A 25,248-nucleotide genomic window follows, 5' to 3' on the forward strand; every position below is an offset into this window, starting at 1 on the left:
CTTGCGATGTTGCATGATGTAAACCATGAATTTCAACTTCCTCAGCAGAACGAGAGATAATCGCAACTACGATTACAGGTGGATTGAAATTTGAATACTATCCATTCTATTGTCTAATGCCCGATCGGTATCCAAAATAAATTTGCCATGCCTCTATGCTGTGTATGCCGTGGATATCCACCATTGGTGTCCTCTTAAAGTCCAAATTTCGCTACAAGCGGGGTAAAAATATGCTTGATCTATATAATCAGATGCTGTCGTTGCGTCGTGATGCCGGAAGACCGGCAGATACATGGCCCTCGGTCAAAATTTCCAAGACCAAGCGTTGGAGAAATAGATATATAAAAAAAAAACTTCCTGATTCACAGACGCACTTTGAAGTCTGCGTTCGGGGGACTGGCCCTGAGATATCCACGGTCAATGTAAAGGTTATCAGCGAGTAACATGGTTTAGCTCACTGGGCCGCATCAGTCGCATTCTTGAAATCATGAAGATATGGATCATTTGTCCACTTGGCATATGCCTCTCGAGCAAGACTCCGTCGAGCAACCTCAATGTCTGTTTGGATATCTTCAATGAGGCTTTCCTTGCTAATGTAGTCATATTCGGGACGAATATAGCCAAGGATGATGAGATTGAGATGATGGTCATAAAAGTCTCCCGTGAACGGCGCCATTATGTGGACCTCCTAAATGTTCAGAAGTCGTATCAGTAAAGATTCATCCTCAGAGGAGAGCGAAACAAACGAACGTACCACTGATCGAACAGCGTTCTTGTAGAACGGGTTCCACCCAATGCTCATCACCATCGGAAAAATACCACGGGAAAGACCCGGCGCATCATGGGCTACCGGAGGATCCTCAAGGCCTGCCCATCCGTAGTAGATGCCGCTCTCAACATCGCTGTTACCGCCGACACTGAGACCGTCGATGGGGATGTTGGCCGTGGGAATTCCTAACTGCTTTGATGTCAGTCTCAAGGTGACTCTTCAGGTAAGTGCAAAACGTTGGCATATCTTCTGGACTGACTCACATCTTTACTGCCCCGCCCAAATCCTTTGACCACTTTGCCATTGACTTTGATGGGAAAAGGAGCCTCAGGGCCTGCATCAGGGCCAGCGATCGGATCGCGAGGCTTGTCTAGACGCATTCTGCTGTCTATCGGATTAATTGCAGAATGTTTGGCTGAAGAAGTCCCAGGGCTCTATCAGCGAACAAGATGACGAGAGACGGAGATTCTATTTACAATTGCGGGACCCGCGATAGCACCGGCGGAGATATCTCCGATATCCCGATGCACCGAGCACGCCATGGCAGACCATAGAGTGTCCCTGTGCAAGTAAATCATCAAACTTGGCCTTTTTGTAGTTAACGAGATCGGAGAGCTTACAGTTATGCCCCAGGCAGGTGCTCCACTGTATAACAGAGAATCGCTCTGGTTGTCGCACCTTGTAGTTAAGCATTTTGGTACAAAACAGGTGTCCGGTAACTGACACTCGCTCGCACCAAACCTTCTTTCCCTTTTGCGGCTGCCGTCGCTCCCCGAATAGCTCACCCCCGCCCATCGATGCTCTCCCCTCCATTCCCCGCCAGGGTCCCTCGTGTGTCCTTAGTACTCGCCCCTTCGGTGCTCTTGCTCATTCTTAACAAAGCTTAGAAATCAAGCTTTATTAATATCCTTTTTGGCCAATCTATTCAAAACTTCCATACACTTGCCCCAAGTTTTTCCCATTACTAGATTTCGGCGTCTATCGGAAACTTCATACGAGAAACCATGGCTGAGCACAAGTACTTTTTCAACGTCACCATGTCCTGTGACGGCTGCTCCAACGCTATCAAGCGTGTTTTGGGACGCCTTGAAGGTTAGTACAATGCTTATTTTGAGGTGTCCGTCTGTGCGACCGTAGATGCACATGTTTGATTGCCAGCGCTATTTGAGCCATCCTGTTGACCAAGAGACAGGTGTAAAGTCATTCGACATTCAGCGCGAGGCCCAGACCGCAGATGTGGTTACTGAGGAATCAGTCCCGTTCGAAAAAGTCCTACAGACGATCAAGAATACTGGCAAGAAAGTCAACAGTGCAAAGGCAGATGGAGTGGACATGGCGGTCTGAGGGGCTGACGGTGTGATTTGGTGTGCGACGTGACAGGGAGTGGGATACCCACCACTTGGCTCTTCCGCCGCAGTCCGTATTCTTTCCGCTATGGAAGGTAAACGGATTACGATCATGATATCTACAATCAGCATTTCATACATGCTTTACATACCATTTTTTGCGCTTTACTCGAGAAAGATATGCAGGCCACTTTGCATTTTCTGATGATCGGAGTCCAGAGGATTGATGTAGCGAAATTTATTGAAGATGTTTATGTTATTTTACTATCATATATTTTGGCCAAATGTTCGTACAAACAGTAATGCAGGCTCAGACCAGTATGTGATCTCATTCAATTACTGGTACCCGAAGGTTGCCATCTCGTCTTATAGCAAATCATGCGGTCGCCCCGGGTCTTTTCTTTTCAGTGCGGAATATGGGAGCAAGCGTCGAACCTCCTGAAAGGGAAAGGAATCACACTTGCACAACTCGTACATTATTGCCTGAAAGTAGCGAGTTGCCAATAGCAATGAGACTACTCCGTATACCACATGATAAGGAAAAGCTGGTGCGCAAACAGCTCTGGGGGCGGAGCCTTGCTAGAATGTCGAATATGGATATATGCAACCAAGGACAGGCCGTCCTCTAGACAATTGATGATTTACAGCCTCTGACCGTGGCTGGACAATGCATGGACTTCTTTGACGAACACTTTGGTGAAGCTCATTGCTTGTACAGGGGTGGTTGAGACCTAGACTAGGATCCAGTGCTCCGCAACCTCAAGCTAGGGCATGGCCAAATTTCAATGCTGGCTGCACTGTTTCCCTCGTACATGGCATGAACTAAAGCGTCAAGAGCGCGTTCCGATGTGCCAGAAATGTCTCCACATCGTAAAGGCGGTCTATCGATAGATGGACTGGCAATGTCGTACTCGTATGTGAGTCTTGTTTATAATAAAGCTTTCGGGGCCGTGTGTTTCCAAAATTAAGCACTCTTCATCAGATCCATGAGGTCCAACCCCCCAAATTTCGAGGCAGATTCTTCCTGCTTTTTCTTTGCCAGCAGTGCCTGCAAGCCACCCTGCTTTCGAGCCTTGGCTCTTTTCTTACTGCTCGCATTAGCTGTCGATGTAGGGTTCGAAGTTGAAGCTTCAGCTGTTGATGATACGCCGTAAGACGAGTCACTGGATGCAACATCCGGCATGGGTGACAAATTTGCAAAGCTATTGATCTTCTTCGCAGGGGCGTTCCGAGGACGCTGAGCCCGTTTAGGTGCGGGCAGAGGAAGACGGGTCTTGCGGCCACATCTATGGCAATCATATATCATTACCTTGGCGGTAGGAGAAGGTACTGGAGCCGGGGTGGGCAGATCAAGTCGTGGAGAAGCTGAGCTCGTAGCGGGTGCCTTCGAAACACCTTTAACTTCGCCATCTAATTTGACTTCCGTTGCTGCGTTGAGAGCGGCCTTTGTTTTTGCTAGTTGCCTTTTTCTGTTCGATCGTTCTTTCGCAGCTTGTGCATTTTCAACCTGCAACTGACAGGAGAGTCCAGGGATCATGATATTGCCACATCCATGACAGTAATCCCTCTTGAGTGAGTCGGGCAGGCGGAGATCGTTATGAAAGGCGACATCTTGATACTGTGAGAGCAGACGGGCCGAAACGACGGGGGAAGTCAACGCAAGCGCGTGCGCTGTCTCTTGAAGATATCTCAGTCGTGCCGTCAGTTGCCCCGCAGCCATTGTCCAACGAGCTGCCCTTTGGCATGGAAAGGCATTCGAAGAACGGCCTTCAAGTCAGAGTTTGCCCGAACTCTTCCCGAATCTTTTGGACAGCGGGAAGGAACTCTTTACGATTAGATGATCTAGATAAGATAAAGGAAGCAAGTTCTCTCCATAGAATGGGGGCAACAGTAATTTGTGTGCGATCTTTTGTCTGTCAGGAACTTCAGCTAAGGGTATTAGGATAATGATCGGATGAAAGGCCAGTGGTATTCTACGATTGAGACAATTTATGTTCATAGCACTACGTAGTATTGTGATATTCATGTAAACAACAAGGCAAAGCATAACTAAATCTCTGTCACTTTTGCGGCGCCAATCGGCAGAGGTCGGTTACCTCATACAGTCCCGAGCCTCCGGCGTACTCAACCTTAAATCCATAGCACAGGGCATCGATATCACAATAACCCCCCAGATATCTCTACAACAAAGCAACCTTCCTTGGTTCCTTCTTTTTAATTATTTCATATAGACGATCTTCTTGAATATGGTCTGTTCAAAATGTCAGAAGCTCCAGAAAACCGAACTTGCCACTCCCGGCGTCAAGAGGAAGAGTGAAATGTATTACGGTTCGCCCGCCACCTCATCTGCGTCTTCTCGCGATAAGAGCTCGTCCGCCACCTTGGGGAGCAACGGTATCGGAAAGGTATGTTCACCTTCCTGAATAATTTTTTGGAGCCATTTTCTTTCATCCCTGCCGCGAGAAAACGTTGTGTCTGAATAAAGCAAAGCTAATACGATGACGAACTGAACAGAGCAAGCTTTTGAGCAAGACCGCAAAGAATCCGATGCTGGCGTACGGGAGTTCGTGTAAAACATGCAAGAAAAAGACACCGCAAGGGCATATGTACTGCCAGCCATGCGCATATAAAGCTGCAGGTGCGTATCATCAATATCTGCACCCTCTCGTCAATCTCAGTCCTTGGGCCTAACCTAGAGAATCTCATAGCATGCGCAAGTTGCGGGAAAACGGAAAAGAAAAAATCATCGGGAGGTGCTCCAGTGGTGCAAGGTCAAAAATACTCATCGAAATGAAGAGGACGAATTAAGGGTATTGGCATATTTGGAATCTTGCGAAGGCGTTTAAAGGGGAGTACACGGGGAGATCGTAATCACAAAGGAAAGCGCATGGCATGGGGCGTTGATTCTATGGAAAATAGCAACCTTTATATCCTAAATGTACACCGAGATATATATTACAATGAACTTGAATTCTCATGGCGGAATGATTTTGCACCAAACGGTGGGGATGGATGACGTAAATGTAGTTTTTGGGAATGTGAAATCAACGGTCCGAAAGCATGTCCCGGACAGAGCTCCAGTATCTTTGAGGCACGGCCTTCTCGATTTCCTCCTTAGAAAGCCACTTGAAGTCAGACAGGCCAAGCTGATTCTCTGCGAGATTGGCTTGCCCGGCCATAATACGGGCCTTCATGAAGAAAGTCTTCTCGCCAACCTCCTCAACACCCTTCACCTTGTTGAACACAGGTTGGGGGAATTTGAAGTTGTGGTGGCCAATGGGGATGTTTCCGACGACCCAGGTGTTCATGTTAATGCCGGCCGACTGTACAAGAATACGCTCTGCGGCCTACATGCTCCAGTTAGCACCTCTCTCAAAGAACTTTCTTTGCTTTTCCTTTCTTCTCTATATCCATCAAAGTAAGGGGAAATTCGTACCGAGTGAAGGCTCTCCTTCTTCGACAGACCAGAGGAGGGGAACATCCATCGGCCTTCAGGGCCCTTGACCAGCAAGTAGAGTGTCCTTTGGAAGAGCCTGTTCAGACTCTTCTCATCCCCAGCCTTGTCCGCCTCAGTGATCCGGGGCACGGGCTTCTCTGCCACTTCTGCCTTGTGATCGGCAACCTCATCTCCTCCGACGCTAGAGACCTCCGCATCTTTCAACAAGGCCTCTACCTGCTTCTCCGGTTCGCTCTCAGAGGCTCCCATCAGCAACTCATCGTGCCATCCTTCCTTTGAATATGCGTTATACACGCCAATGTCGCGTGCGGGCGTTTGCCGCTCCTTGAATTTGCGCTTCCAATCCAGATCCTGTGGAGTGCCCTTCTTGTAGTAGAAATATCTCGTGAAAGGGAGAGCAAGGCGCTCGTTCAGCCGTTTTTGGTAAAAGAAATAGGCTTTCTCGAATGAAGTCAGGTCGCGAGTAATCATCGGAGGCCGCGAAAGGACGACACCGGCCTTGAGGGCATGTGCAGGCTGGGGAGCTGCCGCTTGCGTGACAGGCGGAATCTGAGAGACGATACTGGAGGGCTCTGCAACCGCGGATGCAGACGCAGACGAGTTTTGTCTCCTGGAGATTGTCTCCCGGCAGGACCAGCAGACGCTGGAGTCCTTTGCGGATCGCTCTGAAGGTACGATTAGCGATGGAATGAACGAGCAGGCTGCACACCCATTGATTTTCGCAACGAGTGAAGGACAGGTACTCACTTATCAGCGAGGCGAAGTGCCTCGCATTATGTGAAGCCGGACCCATTGGCGACTTGCGCTATTGGCGATGCCGACTTATTGCAATTCCGTCAATGTCTCTGGAGTCGTAGAGAGTCTCGAAATTCCTTGAGGTAGCACGTCGCCAAGCGGTAGGGGGATTGGCACTAGCCGCATTTAGCCGCGCTCCCGAGTTAAAAAGCCAGCACGGAACCTCACAACTTCTTTTTTCTTTTTCTTCTTCAAGGCACCTCTTCCTTATCATCAATAGCTCTCTTCTTTGCACCACAGCTCATTGATCATTTTATTGGTGTCGAGAGTTAATCTATGCAGTCTTTTTCGCTAGCGGTACCTTCGTATTATCCAAGGTGTACAGTTAGATAGTCACTGCATACATTCCCGACAAAAGTCGCGGCACTTGCTATGTTGCAATCGGGCTTTTCCATATGGGAGTGCAATTGTGTACGACGAGGTCATGTGTATATCATGCCATCGCATTGAATGAAGATCATTTTAGCACAAATTATTATTCCGCAGTGAAATAGTGGTTTGGGATAGATGCGATTTCTATTCGCAACAACTTAAATAAAGAGCTATAAACCTTCTGGGTATCAAATGCATTACTCCCCTACAGCACATACACCCTCTACAGTCCCGAACACTCTTAGTTTGTTCGCAAAGTTGTCCCAGAAATCGTCCTCAAAGGGCGGCATTAGTGACCTTGGGTGCGAACATCTCTGAGATGTAGATTGAGAGTCTGCAGTCAGGTCTGCCGCATCGTGCCTTACATCCTGGTCATCGTCAACAGGCAAGTCGACCAAAGAGTCAAACCGCGTAGCATGCGAGAACATTGATTTGACGGTTTCTTCTGCGGGTTGCATTGTTTTGACCGCTCTCTTGGGCTTGGATTTCCTTGCGGATGGGATTGCCCTTTCTATTAGCTTGTCGACCTTCCGCTCCTTTGCGACCTTCGACAACGCTTCGGGCTTATTCTCTGCATCAAACGGTGTATTCTCAATGCAATCAATCTGCCCAATATTCGTGTTCTCTTTCGGCCGGATAGATACCCCACCCTCGCCTTCGGAGGATAATTGGTGGTCATCGTAGTCTGAACCATGCCCAGCTCTGTCCCGCGGCAATTGTTCTGCCTTAAGTTTTGCAGAAAGTCGAATAAGGACCTTAGCCGCCAGAAAGCTGTCATATCCAGCCTCATGGTAGGGCTTCATAATGAGATATTTAGGGTGATCAGAGTCGGTCTCTACTAAAGATTAAAATGATGTCCAATTTACGGTGAACATTTGCGTACCGATTAGAGGGTGCTCCTCTTTAGAGAGCATTCCATCTATCTCTTCCAACGATGACTTTGGATTTATTGCCGCCGTTTTATAAGTCGCCACATACTTAGTGTCAATTATAACGGGAAATAGCTCATGGATCTTTTTCTGAAAATCCTCTACACGATCCGGTAAATTCCCAAAGAAGCATTTGTATAAATTGACAAGGTCAGTGAATAGATTGTGTCCAACCAAGACAGTAGGGCGATCTTGCAGCTTTTTTCTCAATGCCTGTAGTTGACCTCTGGTCGCTTCTAAATCGACAAAGACGGGGTCGCCGGATTGGTTTCGTGCTGTGCTTCTTGGATCGATGCCCGCGAGATCCCCCCCAACCATCGCTTCGAAGAGCCACCGAAGACCAGTTTGTCGAGCAATTTGGGCATCTATTCGCTTTGCTCTGGCGATTTTGATTCTTTCCTCGCGATCCTTATCAAAAGATATGACTTGAATGAATTGAGGCTTACTGATCGTGACAAGCTCTGGATAATCCGCACGAACAATCTGATGCACCAGGCGTTTCTGAAAATTTGTCAAGCCGGTGCGGCTGTCGAGTTGCACATCATGACCAATTGGAGCGATATTGAGAAAGTCGGGTTTTGGCTAGCCCTCCGTTTAGTACAAAGCTTGCCCGCTTCTCATTTCTGACTTACCGACTTGCTCGTTCTCCAGGCCTCGATTTCATTTCGAACACGATCCATAAATTGATTCGAATCGAGATCATCAGTCTTGATCTTGATATCAGCGATATTTGCTGCTCTTTCTTGCCTTTCTAGGGCCAATTTCCGTGCCAAACCCTCTTCATTTCGCGATAGGTATGGCACTCCCTGGGTGAACGGGGCCTCCATTCGAAATCCGTGGCTCATGAGAAATTCCACAGCTGAAAGCGTTAGAGAATTTTTTTTTGTTTCAGAGGTTCAGAGATGGTGTACCTCCACTTTGGTAAGAGAAGATGCGCTCAACTTCTAATTTCTCTTCCATAACCGGATTGAGGTGAAAGTTGAAAGGCCGAGCAATATAAACACCTAATGCTGTAAGTAAAGCGAAACTCCATCTATAGAGCTTTCAATTGACCGTACTGTTCTCTATGTCTTGCTCGATACATGTTATTCCCACTTGCAAAACTTGATACTTTTCGGCAGCTTCTTTTGTCTCTGCATAACGTTCTTGGATTGACTGTTTCCCGTCTGCACTACCCTCTGTCGCACCGGCCCTGAATGGCTGTTTGCTTTGAATGCCAGATAGCTCTAGATCAAAAGACACAAAGTGGGCATTTGATATCAGCTCAAGCATGGAGGGAAGTAGAGGATAGAACGACAACCGATCAACTTCCATCTTGCAGGGCAGAGCAGCAAGTAATAATCAAGTGTGCGGCTCTAAGAAAACAATAACAGAACCTAAGCAATGAAATAGAACAAGCCCGCTGGTATATGATAAATTTGAAGCGTGATCTTAGTGACTGGAGCCCGCAAGAGGTGAAGAAACCGTAAATATTATTCTTGTCGAGGAACGCTTCATCTTTCATTCATTTCTGCTTTCACACTAACTGTCCCGGTCATTTATCATAATGTCGCTTCTTTAGCCTCGCATATGCTGATAAATAGATCGAAGTAATGACACATGAAAAGTTTAACTCACAAAGCTTCACAATATTATTGATTGATAGCTTCCATGCAATATGGAAACAGAGCTATTCAGGGTTGTGTTGAGCTTTGACAATGTGTGTGGTGTCCATGACACATAGACTCGCTGTTAGGGAAGCTGTAGCTAGGAATTTCTCCGAAGGAATCTAGCTCCGAGATCTGGCTGCGGACCGAGGTCGGCAGGTGTCGGCGAACCGACATCATCCTCCCCCGACCTATCTCGATAGCTACGAACCATCGTAAACTACTTTATCAATGTGATCTCCCTCACGGACACCGAAATTTACTGCCAAGGATATAGACGCGAATATGGCAGAAGGCTTAGAGGCTTCCGATTCTTCAATATCGTCAACCTACCAAGAGAAGCTGTCATCGTCGCACTTACTGTCATCTTCCAAACATGGATCATCATCGATATCAAAAGCATACCGCCAAGCTTCCACGCTTTTTCTGACAAGGCGCCTGAGCGAAGCTCTAGCTACCATTGAACCCATAGTTGATCGACCTGCCGTCGAGAATCATACCGACGGCTCAGCAGAGAACAATTACGGCAATAATATTGCCGAGCTTCCTCCCATCGCAACAGCTTCCAGAGGCGCTCGCGTCAAGGTCTGGAGCCTCTATATAAGTATCGTCAATGCGATTATAGAACTGGGGCCTGAAGATGGGAAAGCCGTCTTTGGCGTTAAGGAGTGGAAGACTTTATCTGGTAAGGCGAGGGATGGCAGCATATGGGAGGAAGTAGTCACAAACGGTTACGGAGGAAGAGAAGGCGACGTAGACGCAGACGTTGTAATAAATCTGTATTACAATCAAGGCCAATCAAGATTTTCCCAATGCTGATTTGTTCCAGGGCGACCCTTCTTCTGAGCCATGCGCCGACACAGACACTCAATCAAGAGCGTCTCGAAACGTACCTATCATCTGCATCCGTTCCTAATTTGGACTTTACATCACAACTTGCGGCGCTAGACAATGCAGGGCTTGCCTCTGAGATACCGAAAACGAGGGGCAATGGCGCAAATTCTCCCCGTGAACTCAATTCGCGTATCAAAATTCTGGAAATCTACACCTTGCACGTCCTTCCCCGAAATGATGAGTGGGATTATGCAGAGCAGCTCATTAGCATAAGCGAATATCTCGACGAAGAGCGCCGGGAGGCATTTTTACATACACTACATAGTCTGAAGGATGAGTCACTCCGGGACAAGGAACATGAGGCTGCTTTGCTCCGAGAACAGCAAGAGCGCCTCGAGCAGGACCAAAAAGAAGCAGAGGCTCGCCGAGTTGCGGAAGCACGGAGTGCTGAAGACAAGGCTAAGAGTAGCAGAGAGGCTTCTAGGGGCGACTTTGCAATAAATCATAAGACCACCAACGGCTCAGCCACGGTTCGAGAAAACAATGCTGGTGCTCTCCCTCACAGTAAATCTGCGAAACCTGGCTCCGCCAGTCGGCCTCAAGTTTCCCCGAACTCAGAATCTAGGTCTTCCGTACGAAAAAGAGAGTCTCCACCCAGCATTTATCGACGAGCCACCTCGATGATGGGTTCTTTGCAAAAGCTGATAATGGAGATGGGGCATTCAATTTCCGGCAACCCTATGGTTTTGTTGAGAATAATACTTTTCCTTGTGGGATTGATATTGACATTTAGTCGGCGAGATATCCGGGAGAAAATACGTAGGCTAACTGGGTCGGGCTGGGATAAAATCAAGGGTACAGTGGGAATGGGCGTCAAGGTCAGCTATATTTGATATATTGGAGTGTAAATATAAATACAAGATCTGCTGCGCAGACATGGACGGACTGAGGAGATATGTGATGGTTGTATGCTATTCCCGGCAAACCCTGCAAAGAGAGTCTCAACGACGCAGGACGCGAGGCAATTCCAGGCCAGAGTCGGAAAGGTAACTTCTAGTAGTGAGTCGTCTTGCAGATTTCCAATCGTCCAACGATTTTCTGCACTTGGACAAGACGACTTCTGGTCTTGGAGCGCTGTGCCCAAGCATCTCTGCCTTTCGAGTATTCCATTCTTGTTCGAAGAACCTTTCCTTATCGGAGCTGGAGCTTTGACTTTGTCCAAGGGCTCCCAATTACAACACGCTTAATGGGCTTCCCTGTCCAGTCTCTTCGCCGCTGCTGATCAATCCTGAGAAGAGATACAGAGAGAAAGTCATGTCGTGCGTTCTGCGAGTCACCCCTGCCGCCCGCCAATACCAGCATCTTGGCCTTCTTTTTGGAACCAATTTTTTTGCATTGTCTGAACCCCATTAAGACCAAGCAACCAAGCAGATGAAGTCGACTTTTGATATCCAGCCGCTGTTACCCACTGGAGGATAACCCAGCGGCCGAGAAATACTAATGATTCCTGAAATTCTTTTTCTGGTAGAACAGATCTGTCCTCGAACTTCCTAGGTTTATAATTTTCGGGCACCCGTCTCGATCCTTTTCTAATCTTGTGCACTCGAAGCAATAGAAGGCATCAGATATACCCTAGAAGGAGAATGTCAGTTATCACGAAAGATTTTAGGAAGAACGAGCGTAACTCACCTCCCCGCCGCACACAACACACTTGTTCTGATAATTTCCAAAGGAGCACTCATCGCATATGCGTACGAGAGTAGTTGGGCGCACGTAGCTATCGCATACAGGACACTTGCCGTCACATTTGTCGCAGAGCCGTCCGATAGCAATGCCAGATTGCTTGCGGCACATTACGAGATCACTGATCAGTTAGCTATGCGCAAGCTTTACAGGGAATATATTTGAGGGGGAACTTACGGGTGATGGCGAGACATCTTGTAACAACGTCAAAATGTAAAATTGAAGCTGAAACACGCTCTTTGCAAGGTAATTTATGTTCAAAGTCGAGTTTGTGGCGAATGTAAAGGTATTAGAGAGCAAAATAGAAGATGATAGTGATTTCTGGTAGAGTGGTAGGGTATCCGAAAGAGTCGCGCTTTGTCAGATCCACGCTCATCCTATAACGGACTAGCGTAATCGGAGCAAGCCATGGCTGATAGAGACCGCGAACTGGATCCCATGTGGGTAGCTTAGTTTCCTGCGAGTTTCTTGCGGCGAAAAGGGACCAAATTCCGCATCTACAGCAACGTAGGTACGATTGAAAGGGTGTGGTCTTCGGAAGAGCTTCGCAATGTCGGATTCCCACGGGTCAGTAGATACCTCTTATCGTCTTGAGCTTCTGCTAACGGCGTTTTCTCAAGACCAATCGCATCTGCCGTCGTGCTTCCTGAGGCCGAGGAGCCTCCGCACTCTCCCCCAGGAGCTGCAAAGCGTCGACAATCTTCGATTTCTGAAGGCGATTCAAAACGACCACGTTTCGAGGACGACAGAAGAAACAGCACACAGGGTGATCGGACCTCGCCTCATCACGCAACGGATGCAAGACGAGAAGAGCGGAGGAAAGGCGGGCAAGCTGAAGAACGCAAGCGTGGCCAGAGACTTTTTGGAGCGCTTCTCGGCGCCCTTAATCAGAATTCACCGAGCAAAGTCCAGAGGCGTCGTGCAGATATTGAAAAAAAGCAACAGGCTAAGCTGCGAGTTCAAGACGAAGAATATGATGAACTGAGAAAGAAGCGGTTAGAAGAACTCACCGTGGTAAGGCAACGAGAGCAGGTCAAGTTCGCTGAACAGTCCGTATGTATATCCGTCTCGCGGTAAAGAGGCTCTTGTTTATATTCCATACAGATGCGAATACGTCATTCAAATCTTCTCGCCATGGCGCATTTTCTCTATACCGACACAGAACCGCGATTGGTAATGAATCTCGAGCTCCCTTTCCGTTACTAGGCTGGCACTAATAAGAAATCAGTACTACAAGCCATGGGAGTTACTACCAGGAGACGAAGATCGAATCAAGAAGCAGGTTGAGGAAGCTGAGGAGGTAATACAACGAGAACTCAAAGAATTCGAAGACCGCCGGCAATCCAATCCAGACACAGACGTTAATAAGATCAACGGCAACGACGAGAAGAAACAGGATGAAGACCACAAACCACCTATCGAACAGGGTGAATCTTCGATTCCAAATACTAATCAAACAGAAGATGCAAGACCTCAGGGTGACGGTGCTGCAGACACCGCTCATCAGATACACCACCCTCCGCCTACTGAGCCTTCACATGCACCTGTATCGGAGCACGATGCGGCGAAAGAGAATGGCGATGACGCTGGCGAGGTGGTTCTTGAAGCCGAAGAGGACACTGTCATTTATTAGTGCCCTCCGTCTTCAGTCCTTTGTACAACTTGTTTTCCGTTCAACTTTAAACCTTTGCATCTCCATTGCTTCTGAAACGCTTTTACACGCATCATGAGACCTACGGTTCGTTTTTTGGCTGATTTGATAAAAGTGGGGAAAGGGGACCAGGAAGCGAGGCGTTTGGGAGCCAGCGAATTTCTCCATCTTGTATTTCTGCATTTCCTTTTCGTCATATCCGAGAAGGAGTTTCATGGAAGTTCTGTGAAAGTGATTGCGTTGCATTTTCACGCACTTGTTGTCCGCAAAATTAACCGACTCCGATTTGCGCATCTAAGGAAAATAAACATGTTGTTCGCAGAAGCGTTTCTTATCTCAACCTTAGGACATACATGTCAAGCATAGCTATAAAACAACATTGAGCTTTGAAGCAAGCTTCTCAGCTTAATTACGATCTCTGAATGGATTAATCTCTTCCTGTCTGCTCATTAGAAATAGCCCCTCATGTGCTGTAGAGAGCGCTTGGGGCACCCCACATACGAAGCCGAAATTTGTATTTCAGTACGATCATACCGAACTACTTCAAAAGTCATCATGTGAGTTTGCTAATTTACACCTTCAATTTGGTAATGGCGCTCTGTTGTGAGCGCCGCAAAAAGAGCTAGAGTACAAAGACGATCAGAGAATATCAGTACAGGGATCCAGCCGAGCCTCCTAAAAATCCAGCGGGGTTCAGTGAGGGAGAACTCTCGTTTCAAAAGTAACGCCAGCCTTTTTCAAATTGTCGATAAACGCTTGACCGAGCGTAGCCGGGGTTAAAATCCCTCCTCCCAACTTTTTTGCAAGTGTGTCTTCTCGAAGGATTGTGATTGCAGCCTGTGCGAGGAATATTCCGCTAACATGATAATTCCCACCGTCATATCGCATTCGAGCAATTGCGCGTTGAGGGTTGGGATCAGCCTGATCCGCAATACCCATTGCTCTATATTCGATATGGTCTCTTGCAGAAACGCTGCATCATGTCAACCGAGAGGATCCATAAAAGTGTTCCATTTTGGGATAACTCACTCTCTCGAATCGCCTTGTCCAGGCTCATATACTAGCCTTTTAAGAAGCCAACGGATAGGAGGGAACAACAGGCAGAAGAAGCCTAGAGCGAACGCAATTCTAATTATTGCGCCAGTAATGGTATTCCTGGTTCGCATATATCCGCTGAAATAAAATTTTGGCCCATAAAAGCTACCGCCGCCCATCAAGCCCCAGCTGCGGTGAACAATGACCCGATCAGCTGTACCTTGAGGTGATGTCGTCAGTACTCCTAAGTCGGGAACATATCGTACACCGAGGATTCTCTCTGTTAGAGATGGCGCATGACTGGAAGGATGGCCAGGTACTGGAGACAATGCCCAAGGCTTTGTTGCCTCGTGTAACTCCGTCACGCTGTATCGATCGGCCAGGTTCAATATGGTTGAAAGAGTCCCACCGCTGAGAGAACCTCTGGGTTTGGTTAGCACTTATCGTGCGTAAGATGAGCGAAGTGCTTACGATATGCTATGGAGTGAGTATATCAGTTCTTTCAAGCTTGCTGACGCATGTTCCCTGATAACCGTTGCAAGGGACCAGGTCAATAAGTCCGCCGGAGCGCTCTCAATTCCAATTTCAGGTATTATCTGGTGTCATAGTCAGTATTGATGAGAGTCCACAATACTGTATAACGCACTATTGCTCCACTGGCTTTAGCTTTTTCATGGTATTTTTGAACTATCTCCAGGACCCAAACGCTTTCACCAGTACTGGGTCAAGTCAGTACAAGTCTCCTCGAGAAGGCAGGCAATGACCTTACACGTCCAAATAATGAGTGCCATTAATTGCACAAGCCTCTACAACTGGCGTGCCATAGATGTGATATGGACCTACGGTATTTATGACTAGCTTCGTTTTTCGCGCCAGAGAATCTAAGTCTTCGCGTTTCAATTCAGTAACTTGGATGTCTGCGGACAAGCTCAGATACTATTAGATGCACTTCTCGGGAAATTCGAAGATAGAAAATGCAAAAGATGTTACCTGGCTGGACCCGGTCAGGGTTCAACGTCGAAAGCCTTGATGCCAACGCCTCGAGTTTGCTCGCTGAGCGCCCGGCTATGGCCCATTTGAGATTGGATGGGAGGTGAGTCGTGATATGTTCAGCACATTTTTGGCCAGTGTATCCTGTCGCACCGAACAGTACAAGTTCATATACGCGGTCTTGTGAAGCAATTTCCATAGTGTCAAAGCAAGATTGCACCGTGAGGATTGAACTTGATCGCTTTTGATGGCCACAGACCAAAAAAGCGGTGCCACGGTCTTATATAAAATAACACTTGAGCAGCTAACACCATACTATTGATTTCTAAGAATACGGTGATATTACTAGACCAGATCATCCCTAGTTGAAGGCTTTCCTTCTCCTTTCGTAGCTTTTCCGGCGAACAATTTCCCCCTTTGTGTCCTTACTCCGAGATCTAAGGGATCGCTCTGTCTAAATGAGGTTGAAATTGACCCCTGCAGTCCGACCTCTGTCATGACCAGGCAGCTCTGGTTACGTCAAACGCCCCGCGTAGGGCTGGTCTGTGCTGTTTTAGCAACACAAAATTGCCGAGTTTCGCGGCTCAGATACCAGCAAGGTACGTACTCTTCCGAGCCTTTTTTGGGTTCCCTCAAGAAATATTCGCCAGCCCTAGGGCACACTATCCGCCAAGAATGGGTTAAGCGAGGATCCCACTCAGGGCGACTTGAATCGCATCTCAACCTTGCGATAGTAGTCTCCTCGTCAACCCTCGACTATATCAAATTAGCCAAGATGACGAAGCGCACCAAGAGTATGTTGTTCGATGAATTCAGGATTATCCTTGGGGATATGATATTAACATGATTTTCCAGAGGTCGGCGTGACCGGTAAATACGGTACCAGGTATGACTGAAACGCAACACTCCTCTGCGCATATCGAAAACCACGAACGGATCAGATATTCAACGACGATTTACATGACGAAAACGACGAATCGAAGCTGACGTACATTTTTCCACGAATATAGATATGGTGCCTCCCTCCGTAAGCAGGTGAAGAAGATGGAAATCACCCAGCACGCCCGGTACACCTGCACCTTCTGCGGAAAGGTCACCGTCAAGCGCCAGGCTGTCGGTATCTGGGACTGCAAGTCTTGCAAGAAGACTGTTGCTGGTGGTGCCTGGACCGTCTCGTACGTTTTTCCGTCTCCGGATTCGATCCACATTGCGAAACCTTCCGACATGGCCAAGACTGACCGCTTGTAGAACCCCCGCCGCCGCTGCTTCCCGCTCCACCATCCGTCGTCTGAGGGAGATTGCTGAGGTTTAAACAAAAAATTTTGTTTATGAATTGGGAGGTGTGAAATTATCGTGCTGGGACGGGATATCCTTTTTTTGTGTGACGATCGTCGACACGGTCCTCGATAGCTCCATAGCACATTCACGTCTACCAATGAAACCGGGTTATCACGCATATGTCGACTCCACTTGATTATTCCTTCGTGAACTCATTGGCCAAAGAAATATATGTCGATTCATACAGTTCGCCTTTTTTTGCGAGTAGAGTTTCTCGAGTACCCCCGGCGTTTCATTTCCCAAATTTACTGCGATCTATAGTATATATCATCTTCTGACGGCCATTTGCATTGCTTTACCATTCTGCGGCCGCTAATCCGTTCTGGAATATCATAGGAACGGTTCCATCTCAAAGACCGCTCTAGAGATATGAGCACGAAAAGCACAATTTGAATTCCTACCTGCATCGCTGACAAGTATTAGAGCGGCTTCGAAAATATGATATTTCTCGATGACCATTCGAATCTAGACGTTCCCTCATTATTCACATCGGATTAGACAATCTCTGATGCGTCTTATGCATTGAATTATCGTCACCGAGGCACGAGCGGTGAAGGGCAAAGCGGCGCGGCCAAAGCCGCCAACTCGTTAAGCTGCTTACCAATATAGGTTTAGCGCAATACTTACGCAGTGATACAAAACTCGCTTCCCACCCCACATAGTTGATCATCTCTTTACATCTCGAAGACGTCTCGTCGACGATTCATCCGGGCTTCATGCAGACGCAACGCTGTTTCCGGATAAAATTTCTCCTCTTTAACTCCAGAGATGTCCGAAACATCCGATACTTGTATCGTTTGCTTAGGTGATCTTGAAGCTGAGCGGGATGAACTCCCGCCGCTCGCCGCTCGTATCAGCTCCCCTAGCTCAGATGAAGCAGTTCCCCCTAAGGCAAAGGTTGCTTCTCCTCAGCAAGGCGAACGCGTTCTTATTGCTCATCTTCTCCCTTGCGGACACAACCTTCATGATGAGTGCCTAAGACCATGGGTGGAACGAGCGAACAGTTGTCCAATATGTCGTCGGAGCTTCAATTCCGTTGAACTTGTTCAAACAGTTGGAGGTAAGCGTTGGTCGCTCGAACATGAAATAACTGAGATCTAATAAAAACATAGGCCCTGTGATATCGTCATATCCCGTTCAGGACCGTACTCAAGTGGCGGAGATTGACCCGTCGATGCTTATTGAGGAAGAAGACGATTCCGATTCAGCTCCTTGTATCGTTTGCGGTGATGACAGCGAGGAAGAACTGCTTCTGCTTTGTGATGCCTGCAGCAATGCCTGCCATACATATTGTGCTGGTTTGGGACGTGAAGTTCCCGCGGGTCACTGGTACTGCGAGCCTTGTGCTATATCGCGAGCTATTGCAGAATCTGATCCGGGAGTCTCTCCTACTCGAAGCGCCCATCATCCTGCAGATCGCCGAACCATCGGCCAGCGAAGACGGTTTCGAAACAGAAATCAGATTACCTCCTCAAGTTGGGCTCGGGTCTGGCAATCTGTTTGGGACAGATTAAATATTGATCTCGATTTCCCATTTGACGATGTGCACCATTCTAGTTCTCGTCGTGCGAGAGAAAGAGAACAGGAGCGTGAGTTTCGAGAATGGGAACGTCGACTACGTGTAGCGGAAAGGCAAGGAGGTGCTGCTCGATTCCGCGACACAGCAAACACGCTTCTCGAGATTCGGGGTGGCCGACCGCGACCCGAACCTCCAGAGCCCGAGTCTCAGGACGAGCTACGTGCTTGGAATGCTTTTGAAAAGGCCAAGGAAATCCAAACTACACCATCTTCTGCTGGTCGAAATCCAGCAAGTCGAAAGCGAAAGTCAGCGACTGCATCGCCTGCGGAGCCAGATCCTGTCCCTGAGCCGGAACGAAAACTTAAGAGACCTCGAACGCGTCGCAACCAGGAACTCAACGAAGCCTTTCAAGACACTGCTGGAGAAGGATCCAGTTCTGGACGACGTCCAGGCGAACACCATGTGCCGGCTGGTCAGACTACCAGAACAGGATCCGAGGCGAATGGGAGTGGACCGAGCTTCTTGCAGTCGCTCTTGAAAGAAGTTGAAAGCTCATCAGCACCTAACGAGGAGAGTTCATTTCGTGCCGGACAATGGCCTGCTGCGAATAACGACCATGCATCTCCTCGCATCTCCTCGCCTGGGGCTTCACCGACTGGCTCCAACCACCCGTCACCCCGGGCACTCTCAGCTACTCCTCCGCCATTTCCGAATACAAGACCTGGTTCTCCGCTCCCCTTGACTTCGAAGATTGAGCCAGTCTTTATTCCTGCCGAATTTTCTCCGCCGCGCTTGCCCCCTCTCGATGGTTCAGGCTCAAACCATGAAACGTCCACTGATCGATCACGCGGCAAGGTCCGTCCCTCCCGCCCCGCGCCAGCCTCATCCCCACCTTCTAGCCCATCTCGCTCAAAAGATGGCTCTCCCACTCGACCAGCGATCTCGCTATCGGCAAAGGCCGACTTACAAAAGATGGTCAGCGCGGCGCTTAAACCTCACTACCACAAGAACGAGATATCAAAGGACCAATTCACCGACATAAATCGGAATATATCTCGGATGCTGTATGACAAAGCTGGAGATGTGTCCTTTCTTGATCAAGAGGCCCGCGATAGTTGGAAAAAGGTTGCAACCGAGGAAGTATCGAAGGCAGTGGAGGCATTGCAATCGACAGAATAGAAACCATGGAGTTTTGTTCGGAAAGCTTTTCCATATTTATACCTACACTGCACAGCATCGACGATTATTTCAGCGCATAGTCTAGCATTACGGGTTGATTTTTCATAGGACGTCTCTCGGGTTATTTTGATGGACAAGGATTGGAATTTTGTGCATGGCTGTCCAAGGCTTTGGGTTGATATACATATACCATGGCGTTTATTCAGCAGCGGCGGCGTCATCAAGGAAATAGACCACGGCTCGTGGCTCGTGGCTCGGTGGATTTACATTTTTATTCCTACATGTATTTAGTGACTGCATGAGCGTGCGCACTATCAAATTGTAATTTCCTCATATTCTCCCGAAGTATTGTATATCATGATGATCCCCATTTCTTCTAAACTCGAATAGTCATTGACCGCTAGCATACAAAACAGCATGATTTGCCACGATAGCTATTGTACGAATTTTTATCTGGCTTTCTCCTTTTTTCTATAAAAAAAAATAGGAAATTTCGGGATAAATCAAGCTTGCATGACATAGATACTATTTGTTCAAAAGGACATTGACAGAGAATGCCAACTCTGCATATCTATAAATTCCACTTAATTCCCCCCTAATTCATCAAGTTTTCTCCTCTCCTCTTTCTCTGACGTATAAAGCCAACAAAATCGAGATTGGCGCACAAAAGACCACCACCAGCCTGCCACCAAACTAATGTCTTGGCTGCGTCGGATGTACTCCGCAGGTCCGTCTACCCGACTACCCTTGGCCCCGCCCCCGCAATCACGTCCTCGGTCGTAGGTTATAGTAGCTTTCCCAACCGCTATGTCAATTGTCCAGCAACCAGCCAGCAATTCCACGGATTATACTTGGATCAACTGTAATCATCTTCTTCCTTTTTCATTTGCCTTCAAATCCAATTACTCTTTCCAATTGTCTTCACACTTGTTCTTTTATTTTAAAACAAAAACCACCATAAGACAAGTGAAAAGTCCAACACGACTGATCTAGTTGAGCTCGCGTGATTCATCATCGTCACATAACTGCTGGCCTGAAATACTATACTATATACTATTTACCATATATACAATAATCAGGACCTGAATGTCAAATATGGCCGGACCAGCACGACGACTGCGTGAGTGTCGAGCTTTTTCGTTTTAGTTCAGCATCAACGCATCAAGTGATTGACTTTTAACTCTGTACCTTCTTTGCCTTCATGTGTTGCGCTTTCTTGACTTTGACTTTCGTTGAAACCATAAAAACAACAAGACCCTTAAGCTCTCATTATTTATCTTGGTTGAATTTTATTTTCCATCTTGTCTGGACCTTCTGTTTTTCCAGTTAAAAACAGTCTCTTCCGCATAACACCTTTCTAGACCTGCGCGCGCAATGAATCACCAGCCTCATATTACTCTTTCCCCTCCCTTACTCCACTAAAGGCACATTCAGTTGGAAGCTAACGTGCACGTAACAGTTAAACCTGCTCTATTGTACGTCTTTCCCAACTTCATCCTTATATCTTTGTTCAACTTCCAAAAATGAGAGAATGCCAAGAAAAGAATGATATGAAGAAAATGATACAAAATCAAAAAAGAAACTAGAAGAAGTCATAGACAAAAAAAAAGAAAAAGACCATGAAACTAATATAATCCCCTCACAAAATCTAGTATATGCGACATCCAAGAAAAATTCCGCCCAGCCATCTGGGAATTCCCACGGGTCATCTCTACGGCCCAGAAGATGCTCAAAGCGAGCCAAGTCCTGCGGATCCCCGTCTACGCCACGACGCAGAACGCCGCGCGGTTGGGCGGACTATGTTCGGAGCTGGGACTCCCAGGTGCAGCCCCAGGCTCAACCTCAGGCTCAACCTCAACGTCAACGTCGGACATCAAAGACTTTCAGCCTTCCATAGAGACCAACCAAATCGAGCTGGTGGTGCCTCCCGTGGACAAGACGGCATTCAGCATGTACGTGCCTGGGATTGCGGAGCGGCTGGCGGCACGGTCCGAGGTGATTATCGTGGGCATCGAGAGCCACATCTGCGTGACGCAGACGGCGCTGGATCTGCTCGCGCACGGACACAAAGTGTACGTGCTTGCCGATGGGGTGAGTAGTTGCAACAAAGAGGAAATACCGCTTGCGCTGGCGAGATTGAGGAGTGAGGGTGTGGTGGTGACGACGAGTGAGTCTGTCTTGTATGAGTGTATGGGTGATGCGGGGATTAAAGAGTATGTATTTATTTATTTTATTACTTCCTTCCCATCCCTCCCTCCCTTCTTTCCATCCTTCCCGCGACCCCTCTTTTTTTTAATTTCCTTCCATCGTCTGGCTCTTTCTTTTTGTTTGCCGCTATTGAGGTCTTGAGTGGTGTATCGAGCCAGTGTACAACGGGAAAAGAAAGAAAAAGAAAAAGGAAAAGCTGACCATTGTGTTACACTATAGATTCAAGGGCATTGCGGGGCTGGTCAAGGAGACAAAGGATAGTACGAGGTCGAATCTGGAGACGCTGTGCAAGATATGATTCGTTGTTTATTGTTTTTGTTGTCGTCGGAGAAAAGGAATTTTGAGACGACGCAGAGTGTCAAGCAGTTTCCTACGTACAGTCTAATATGCAAATGGCTCATTTTCCATGGAGGTCTGAGAGATTACAATGGATTACAGCTGTGCAAATACATATACTGGCATTTCAGCAGACACGCTCGTGGCGTAACTGCTTAATCTCTTGACTCGTGCTTCAGTAAGCGCTTGTGGTCAGAGCAAGTCATTACAATAAACATACAATGCAGGCACATGAATATCAAGACAGTTTAACACAGCAACTCAGCTTTCATGTGCAAGGACGACAGCCCTGCATGTTTCTGGAAGCTGGGACCAATATGAATACTATCTCACGTGCCAGGTTCCTTTCTCAACTGAGGACCAGCCTTTACTCCCCGGTTGCAGCCTGTTTACGCTGCCCGGAATTCAACCAGCCAAATGCTGTAGCGCCACCGATTGGGTTAGCAGATCGGGGCTTGGCAGTGCCAGCGGAAGAGGTGGAGGGTGTCTGAGATGCATTGCGCATGTCAACAGAGCTCGAACGCCAATTTCCACGTGAGAGGCGGTCTTCCACAGCATTGACATCGCTTGCCTGCAAAACTCTTCGACGAGCTTCGCTACCTTCTGGGCCAGCAATCGCTGATAAACTTCCAGAGTATGACCTCGATGGAGCGCCCGCAGTAGACTTGAGAGGCTTGAGTACCTTCATTCCCCGACCAGAAGGCACAGCTTGGTAGCTACCCGTCGACGGTCCCGTATCCTGCGCCTGGTCACGTCTCCAAGAACCCCACGTATCATTGGCAGGGCTAACTTGCAAGCCACTCAGTTCTCCGGATGGTTCATCCAAGGGAGCGTTTTCAGCGTCCCTGGACTGATCCGTAGATACCTTTGCTCGCTTGCTGTCACCAATGACACCAATATCCTCAGTTTGACTTTTCTTATCAACCTCTGCTCGAGTTATCTCTGCGGGAGGTCTCGTAGCTGAAGAAGACGCGGGGCGTCTCCAATCTCCTTTTACCGGATCATTTGGAGAGGCGACCCTCGAAACTGGGGACTGAAGGCGAGAGCGACGACCATGCGAAAAGTATTCGTCCTTAGATGATCGGTCTGACATTTCAATGCCGCTGGTGATCGGAGAACTAACTGTCGCCAGTCTTTTGAAGGTGGACTCATCCTCAGGTCGAACCATTGGTACAGACAATTTGTTTCGATCGTGATCGAAGAGGCTGATAGCATTTTGGGAAAAAAGAATGTCAGCATTGTGGAATCGGAGGAAATCACTGCCCAGAATCACTTGGATGGCGCCAGACTCGACGGAGCGCCCAAGATTTTCAACGATTGTAAACTCGGTGATGAAGGTCGGAACCTGCGGCTCTGGACTGGTGACGCCGGTTGAAGGTTGCTGCACAATTGCTTCGGGGAGGTAGACCGGCATTCGAATTTTCTCCTCACCATGACTGTGTTGCTGAATGTGGCTTTCAAGTTGCAGTTGCTTGACCAACCGCCGGTCGACCAACGAAGAGTACGAGCCCGTACACACGGCCGCATAAAGAAGAGAATCATGCGAAAATTCGGTGCTCAGCCAGCATCGAATGATGGATGGAACAGGCCCCAAAGCAAAGAGTCCAGGCGGCGGACCAGAAGTCCCTAGAGGAGTACCGACCGTTGCGCCCAGTGCGGAGCCTGCGTCAAGGCCGAGATTGCTTTCGCGACCTGAATGGGTAGATTGTGCTGAATGGACAGAGAAGCCAGCTGAGCTTTGCCGTCCATCAGATTTATGAGAAGCCGACCTCTCCGTCATTGGCAGAGTCCCAAGACCACTTCTTAATCGGGAGGACAAAGGCTCGGCGGCAGAAGATCGTCCTCCTTGGGCCCATTGATTCTGCATCGCACTTTCGTCGAATCTGACGCTATTGGCCCTTGACATCACGCGCCTCGATTCGTCATCATTATCCAGATGTAAGCCGCCTAGCAGATTCGAGGGGTTTCTCTCGTTGAATCTGCTGAATGCTTCGGCGGCTGGGTTAGACACTGACTCTGGAGACACGTATATTAGCTTCAGACAGGTCTGGGGTAATGAATTTGCCTTACCCTGCTGAGGCGTGCCACTCAATATCCCTGGAAATGGCGAAGAAGCTCCCCAAACGGATTTCAGCCGAGCATCTTCCTCCTGACGTCGTTCCAGGCGCATCAGTCTATCGGCATGTTCAGCTTGAACGTTATAAATGGAATTGATCTCAGCGTGTACACGCCAGAGGTCATCTCGAGTGGCAAAAATTAATTGCGGATCCATCATAATCGTAATTGCTAGAGTCTGCAGCCTCGCAAATCCACTTCAGTTATCCCTTCTGGTTCCGGTGCAATACTTCCTGGTAAGATTCAAGCCGCCACTCCACTCGCTTCCCTCCTCCAACCCAGGCCGTATAGGCGGCGAAGCCGCCAAAACAACTTTGGGATAAAGACACGCTCTGGGCCTTTCGAGATTCGATTGAGGCGGTGGGGAGGCGATTTTGCGGGTATTGGTCGCTATATATCGAACCAGAGCGGAGACAATCTTCTCGTTTGGATTCTGGTCACAACCTTTATGTAGAAGTGTTTGAAATTGACCCGGATTAAGGGGAGTGCCCGAAACGATAATGACGTGAGACGAATATGGCAAGTCGGCTTCAGCAAGAAGATGCACCCGAGTAATCGTTTGGGCAAATTGAAGCAGCGAGTCTTATGAAACAGGACTTCTAATCAGTCCTTCAGAAGATTATATGGAAGCAGTAAGATGGCGAGGCTGTGGAAGAAACGTCGACAAAAAGGTTCTCGATGATAACCGCTGCGGAGTAATGAAGAGCAAGGGAGGACTAATTAATCTTAACTCTTTAGGCTGAGAATTCCTCACAAAGAGACGCTGGAGTTATGGGTTCCAGTAAACGCTGAGACGGTGGAATTGATCCCTTACGTCGTTGGAACAATTGAAAGAATAATATACTTTGTAGCAAACCAGTAAATGAACCTGGTGAAGAGTCAGTGGGGATGAAGCATGAATATCTCATTGATTCAGAAGCCCATCAATTGGTTATCCATAAGATAGGCTAGTGCCGTAGTTATATAATCAACCCATGCCGCTGTGG

At 48.0% G+C, this 25,248-nt stretch overlaps 13 protein-coding genes across 13 annotated transcripts; 7 read left to right on the forward strand and 6 right to left on the reverse strand.

Moving 5' to 3' along the window:
- Positions 1-454: 454 nt before the first annotated feature.
- On the reverse strand, positions 455-1,149 carry L228DRAFT_253470 (riboflavin kinase; the record flags this gene model as incomplete). Its single annotated transcript, XM_018333750.1, has 3 exons — positions 455-688; positions 755-958; positions 1,033-1,149. The coding sequence occupies 3 exons, from the start codon at positions 1,147-1,149 to the stop codon at positions 455-457; spliced, it is 555 nt and encodes a 184-aa protein (XP_018187080.1).
- A 624-nt stretch (positions 1,150-1,773) lies between these two features.
- Positions 1,774-2,113, forward strand: L228DRAFT_268998 (hypothetical protein; the record flags this gene model as incomplete). Its single annotated transcript, XM_018335221.1, has 2 exons — positions 1,774-1,861; positions 1,962-2,113. 2 exons carry the CDS (start codon positions 1,774-1,776, stop codon positions 2,111-2,113), a joined length of 240 nt encoding a protein of 79 aa, XP_018187081.1.
- A 966-nt stretch (positions 2,114-3,079) lies between these two features.
- On the reverse strand, positions 3,080-3,835 carry L228DRAFT_268999 (Rpr2-domain-containing protein; the record flags this gene model as incomplete). Its single annotated transcript, XM_018335222.1, has 1 exon — positions 3,080-3,835. One exon carries the CDS (start codon positions 3,833-3,835, stop codon positions 3,080-3,082), a length of 756 nt encoding a protein of 251 aa, XP_018187082.1.
- A 422-nt stretch (positions 3,836-4,257) lies between these two features.
- On the forward strand, positions 4,258-5,064 carry L228DRAFT_248248 (cript family protein). The gene is made up of 3 exons (XM_018332812.1): positions 4,258-4,520; positions 4,630-4,753; positions 4,824-5,064. The coding sequence occupies exons 1-3, from the start codon at positions 4,362-4,364 to the stop codon at positions 4,907-4,909; spliced, it is 369 nt and encodes a 122-aa protein (XP_018187083.1). The 5' UTR covers positions 4,258-4,361; the 3' UTR covers positions 4,910-5,064.
- L228DRAFT_283681 (CAF1-domain-containing protein) lies at positions 4,960-9,409 on the reverse strand. Its single transcript, XM_018336132.1, has 7 exons — positions 8,727-9,409; positions 8,580-8,672; positions 8,301-8,527; positions 7,623-8,250; positions 6,960-7,574; positions 5,552-6,237; positions 4,960-5,462 (listed from the first exon to the last, which is right to left on the reverse strand). The coding sequence occupies exons 1-7, from the start codon at positions 8,980-8,982 to the stop codon at positions 5,160-5,162; spliced, it is 2,808 nt and encodes a 935-aa protein (XP_018187084.1). The 5' UTR covers positions 8,983-9,409; the 3' UTR covers positions 4,960-5,159.
- L228DRAFT_283682 (hypothetical protein) lies at positions 9,393-11,106 on the forward strand. The gene is made up of 2 exons (XM_018336133.1): positions 9,393-10,093; positions 10,144-11,106. Exons 1-2 carry the CDS (start codon positions 9,600-9,602, stop codon positions 11,039-11,041), a joined length of 1,392 nt encoding a protein of 463 aa, XP_018187085.1. The 5' UTR covers positions 9,393-9,599; the 3' UTR covers positions 11,042-11,106.
- A 539-nt stretch (positions 11,107-11,645) lies between these two features.
- Positions 11,646-12,085, reverse strand: L228DRAFT_253471 (PHF5-like protein; the record flags this gene model as incomplete). The annotated part of the gene is made up of 3 exons (XM_018333751.1): positions 11,646-11,780; positions 11,838-12,012; positions 12,069-12,085. The coding sequence occupies 3 exons, from the start codon at positions 12,083-12,085 to the stop codon at positions 11,646-11,648; spliced, it is 327 nt and encodes a 108-aa protein (XP_018187086.1).
- A 268-nt stretch (positions 12,086-12,353) lies between these two features.
- On the forward strand, positions 12,354-13,928 carry L228DRAFT_248253 (pinin/SDK/memA domain protein). The gene is made up of 4 exons (XM_018332813.1): positions 12,354-12,458; positions 12,512-12,944; positions 12,996-13,064; positions 13,120-13,928. The coding sequence occupies exons 1-4, from the start codon at positions 12,442-12,444 to the stop codon at positions 13,522-13,524; spliced, it is 924 nt and encodes a 307-aa protein (XP_018187087.1). The 5' UTR covers positions 12,354-12,441; the 3' UTR covers positions 13,525-13,928.
- Positions 13,929-13,958: 30 nt separating this feature from the next.
- On the reverse strand, positions 13,959-15,824 carry L228DRAFT_283684 (hypothetical protein). Its single transcript, XM_018336134.1, has 6 exons — positions 15,568-15,824; positions 15,347-15,494; positions 15,224-15,296; positions 15,049-15,173; positions 14,572-15,000; positions 13,959-14,515 (listed from the first exon to the last, which is right to left on the reverse strand). The coding sequence occupies exons 1-6, from the start codon at positions 15,764-15,766 to the stop codon at positions 14,236-14,238; spliced, it is 1,254 nt and encodes a 417-aa protein (XP_018187088.1). The 5' UTR covers positions 15,767-15,824; the 3' UTR covers positions 13,959-14,235.
- Positions 15,825-16,421: 597 nt separating this feature from the next.
- Positions 16,422-16,879, forward strand: L228DRAFT_211697 (60S ribosomal protein L37a; the record flags this gene model as incomplete). Its single annotated transcript, XM_018329906.1, has 3 exons — positions 16,422-16,453; positions 16,578-16,742; positions 16,816-16,879. Coding segments are annotated over 3 exons (261 nt in total), but the record flags the coding sequence as incomplete, so codon positions are not given.
- Positions 16,880-17,261: 382 nt separating this feature from the next.
- Positions 17,262-19,803, forward strand: L228DRAFT_155238 (hypothetical protein). The gene is made up of 2 exons (XM_018329328.1): positions 17,262-17,965; positions 18,018-19,803. The coding sequence occupies exons 1-2, from the start codon at positions 17,674-17,676 to the stop codon at positions 19,601-19,603; spliced, it is 1,878 nt and encodes a 625-aa protein (XP_018187090.1). The 5' UTR covers positions 17,262-17,673; the 3' UTR covers positions 19,604-19,803.
- A 616-nt stretch (positions 19,804-20,419) lies between these two features.
- L228DRAFT_248258 (Isochorismatase hydrolase) lies at positions 20,420-22,439 on the forward strand. Its single transcript, XM_018332814.1, has 4 exons — positions 20,420-20,723; positions 21,063-21,078; positions 21,256-21,816; positions 22,031-22,439. Exons 1-4 carry the CDS (start codon positions 20,699-20,701, stop codon positions 22,107-22,109), a joined length of 681 nt encoding a protein of 226 aa, XP_018187091.1. The 5' UTR covers positions 20,420-20,698; the 3' UTR covers positions 22,110-22,439.
- On the reverse strand, positions 22,234-24,709 carry L228DRAFT_155350 (hypothetical protein). Its single transcript, XM_018329329.1, has 2 exons — positions 24,218-24,709; positions 22,234-24,163 (listed from the first exon to the last, which is right to left on the reverse strand). The coding sequence occupies exons 1-2, from the start codon at positions 24,420-24,422 to the stop codon at positions 22,515-22,517; spliced, it is 1,854 nt and encodes a 617-aa protein (XP_018187092.1). The 5' UTR covers positions 24,423-24,709; the 3' UTR covers positions 22,234-22,514.
- Between the last annotated feature and the right edge of the window lie 539 nt (positions 24,710-25,248).

The sequence above is a fragment of the Xylona heveae genome, assembly GCF_001619985.1.
Source record: "Xylona heveae TC161 unplaced genomic scaffold L228scaffold_7, whole genome shotgun sequence".
Taxonomy (NCBI): domain Eukaryota; kingdom Fungi; phylum Ascomycota; class Xylonomycetes; order Xylonales; family Xylonaceae; genus Xylona; species Xylona heveae.

What these genes read in the sequence shown, in the direction of transcription:
- L228DRAFT_248248 (XM_018332812.1), top strand. Translation starts at nt 4,362, where the DNA reads ATGGTCTGTTCAAAATGTCAGAAGCTCCAGAAAACCGAACTTGCCACT. An exon ending in GGAGCAACGGTATCGGAAAG is followed by an intron (nt 4,521 to 4,629) that starts GTATGTTCACCT and finishes CGAACTGAACAG; the next exon opens with AGCAAGCTTTTGAGCAAGAC. An exon ending in ATGCGCATATAAAGCTGCAG is followed by an intron (nt 4,754 to 4,823) that starts GTGCGTATCATC and finishes AGAATCTCATAG; the next exon opens with CATGCGCAAGTTGCGGGAAA.
- L228DRAFT_283681 (XM_018336132.1), bottom strand. Translation starts at nt 8,982, where the DNA reads ATGGAAGTTGATCGGTTGTCGTTCTATCCTCTACTTCCCTCCATGCTT. An exon ending in CGAGCAAGACATAGAGAACA is followed by an intron (nt 8,673 to 8,726) that starts GTACGGTCAATT and finishes TTACAGCATTAG; the next exon opens with GTGTTTATATTGCTCGGCCT. An exon ending in AGTGTTCGGGACTGTAGAGG is followed by an intron (nt 6,238 to 6,959) that starts GTGTATGTGCTG and finishes TCGTACCTTCAG; the next exon opens with AGCGATCCGCAAAGGACTCC.
- L228DRAFT_283682 (XM_018336133.1), top strand. Translation starts at nt 9,600, where the DNA reads ATGGCAGAAGGCTTAGAGGCTTCCGATTCTTCAATATCGTCAACCTAC. An exon ending in GCAGACGTTGTAATAAATCT is followed by an intron (nt 10,094 to 10,143) that starts GTATTACAATCA and finishes GATTTGTTCCAG; the next exon opens with GGCGACCCTTCTTCTGAGCC.
- L228DRAFT_248253 (XM_018332813.1), top strand. An exon ending in TCAAGTTCGCTGAACAGTCC is followed by an intron (nt 12,945 to 12,995) that starts GTATGTATATCC and finishes TATTCCATACAG; the next exon opens with ATGCGAATACGTCATTCAAA. An exon ending in CCGACACAGAACCGCGATTG is followed by an intron (nt 13,065 to 13,119) that starts GTAATGAATCTC and finishes ATAAGAAATCAG; the next exon opens with TACTACAAGCCATGGGAGTT.
- L228DRAFT_283684 (XM_018336134.1), bottom strand. Translation starts at nt 15,766, where the DNA reads ATGGAAATTGCTTCACAAGACCGCGTATATGAACTTGTACTGTTCGGT. An exon ending in CCCTGACCGGGTCCAGCCAG is followed by an intron (nt 15,495 to 15,567) that starts GTAACATCTTTT and finishes GCTTGTCCGCAG; the next exon opens with ACATCCAAGTTACTGAATTG. An exon ending in GGCACTCATTATTTGGACGT is followed by an intron (nt 15,297 to 15,346) that starts GTAAGGTCATTG and finishes GACTTGACCCAG; the next exon opens with TACTGGTGAAAGCGTTTGGG.
- L228DRAFT_155238 (XM_018329328.1), top strand. Translation starts at nt 17,674, where the DNA reads ATGTCCGAAACATCCGATACTTGTATCGTTTGCTTAGGTGATCTTGAA. An exon ending in ACTTGTTCAAACAGTTGGAG is followed by an intron (nt 17,966 to 18,017) that starts GTAAGCGTTGGT and finishes ATAAAAACATAG; the next exon opens with GCCCTGTGATATCGTCATAT.
- L228DRAFT_248258 (XM_018332814.1), top strand. Translation starts at nt 20,699, where the DNA reads ATGGCCGGACCAGCACGACGACTGC. An exon ending in GGTGATGCGGGGATTAAAGA is followed by an intron (nt 21,817 to 22,030) that starts GTATGTATTTAT and finishes GTTACACTATAG; the next exon opens with ATTCAAGGGCATTGCGGGGC.
- L228DRAFT_155350 (XM_018329329.1), bottom strand. Translation starts at nt 24,422, where the DNA reads ATGATGGATCCGCAATTAATTTTTGCCACTCGAGATGACCTCTGGCGT. An exon ending in GAGTGGCACGCCTCAGCAGG is followed by an intron (nt 24,164 to 24,217) that starts GTAAGGCAAATT and finishes ACGTGTCTCCAG; the next exon opens with AGTCAGTGTCTAACCCAGCC.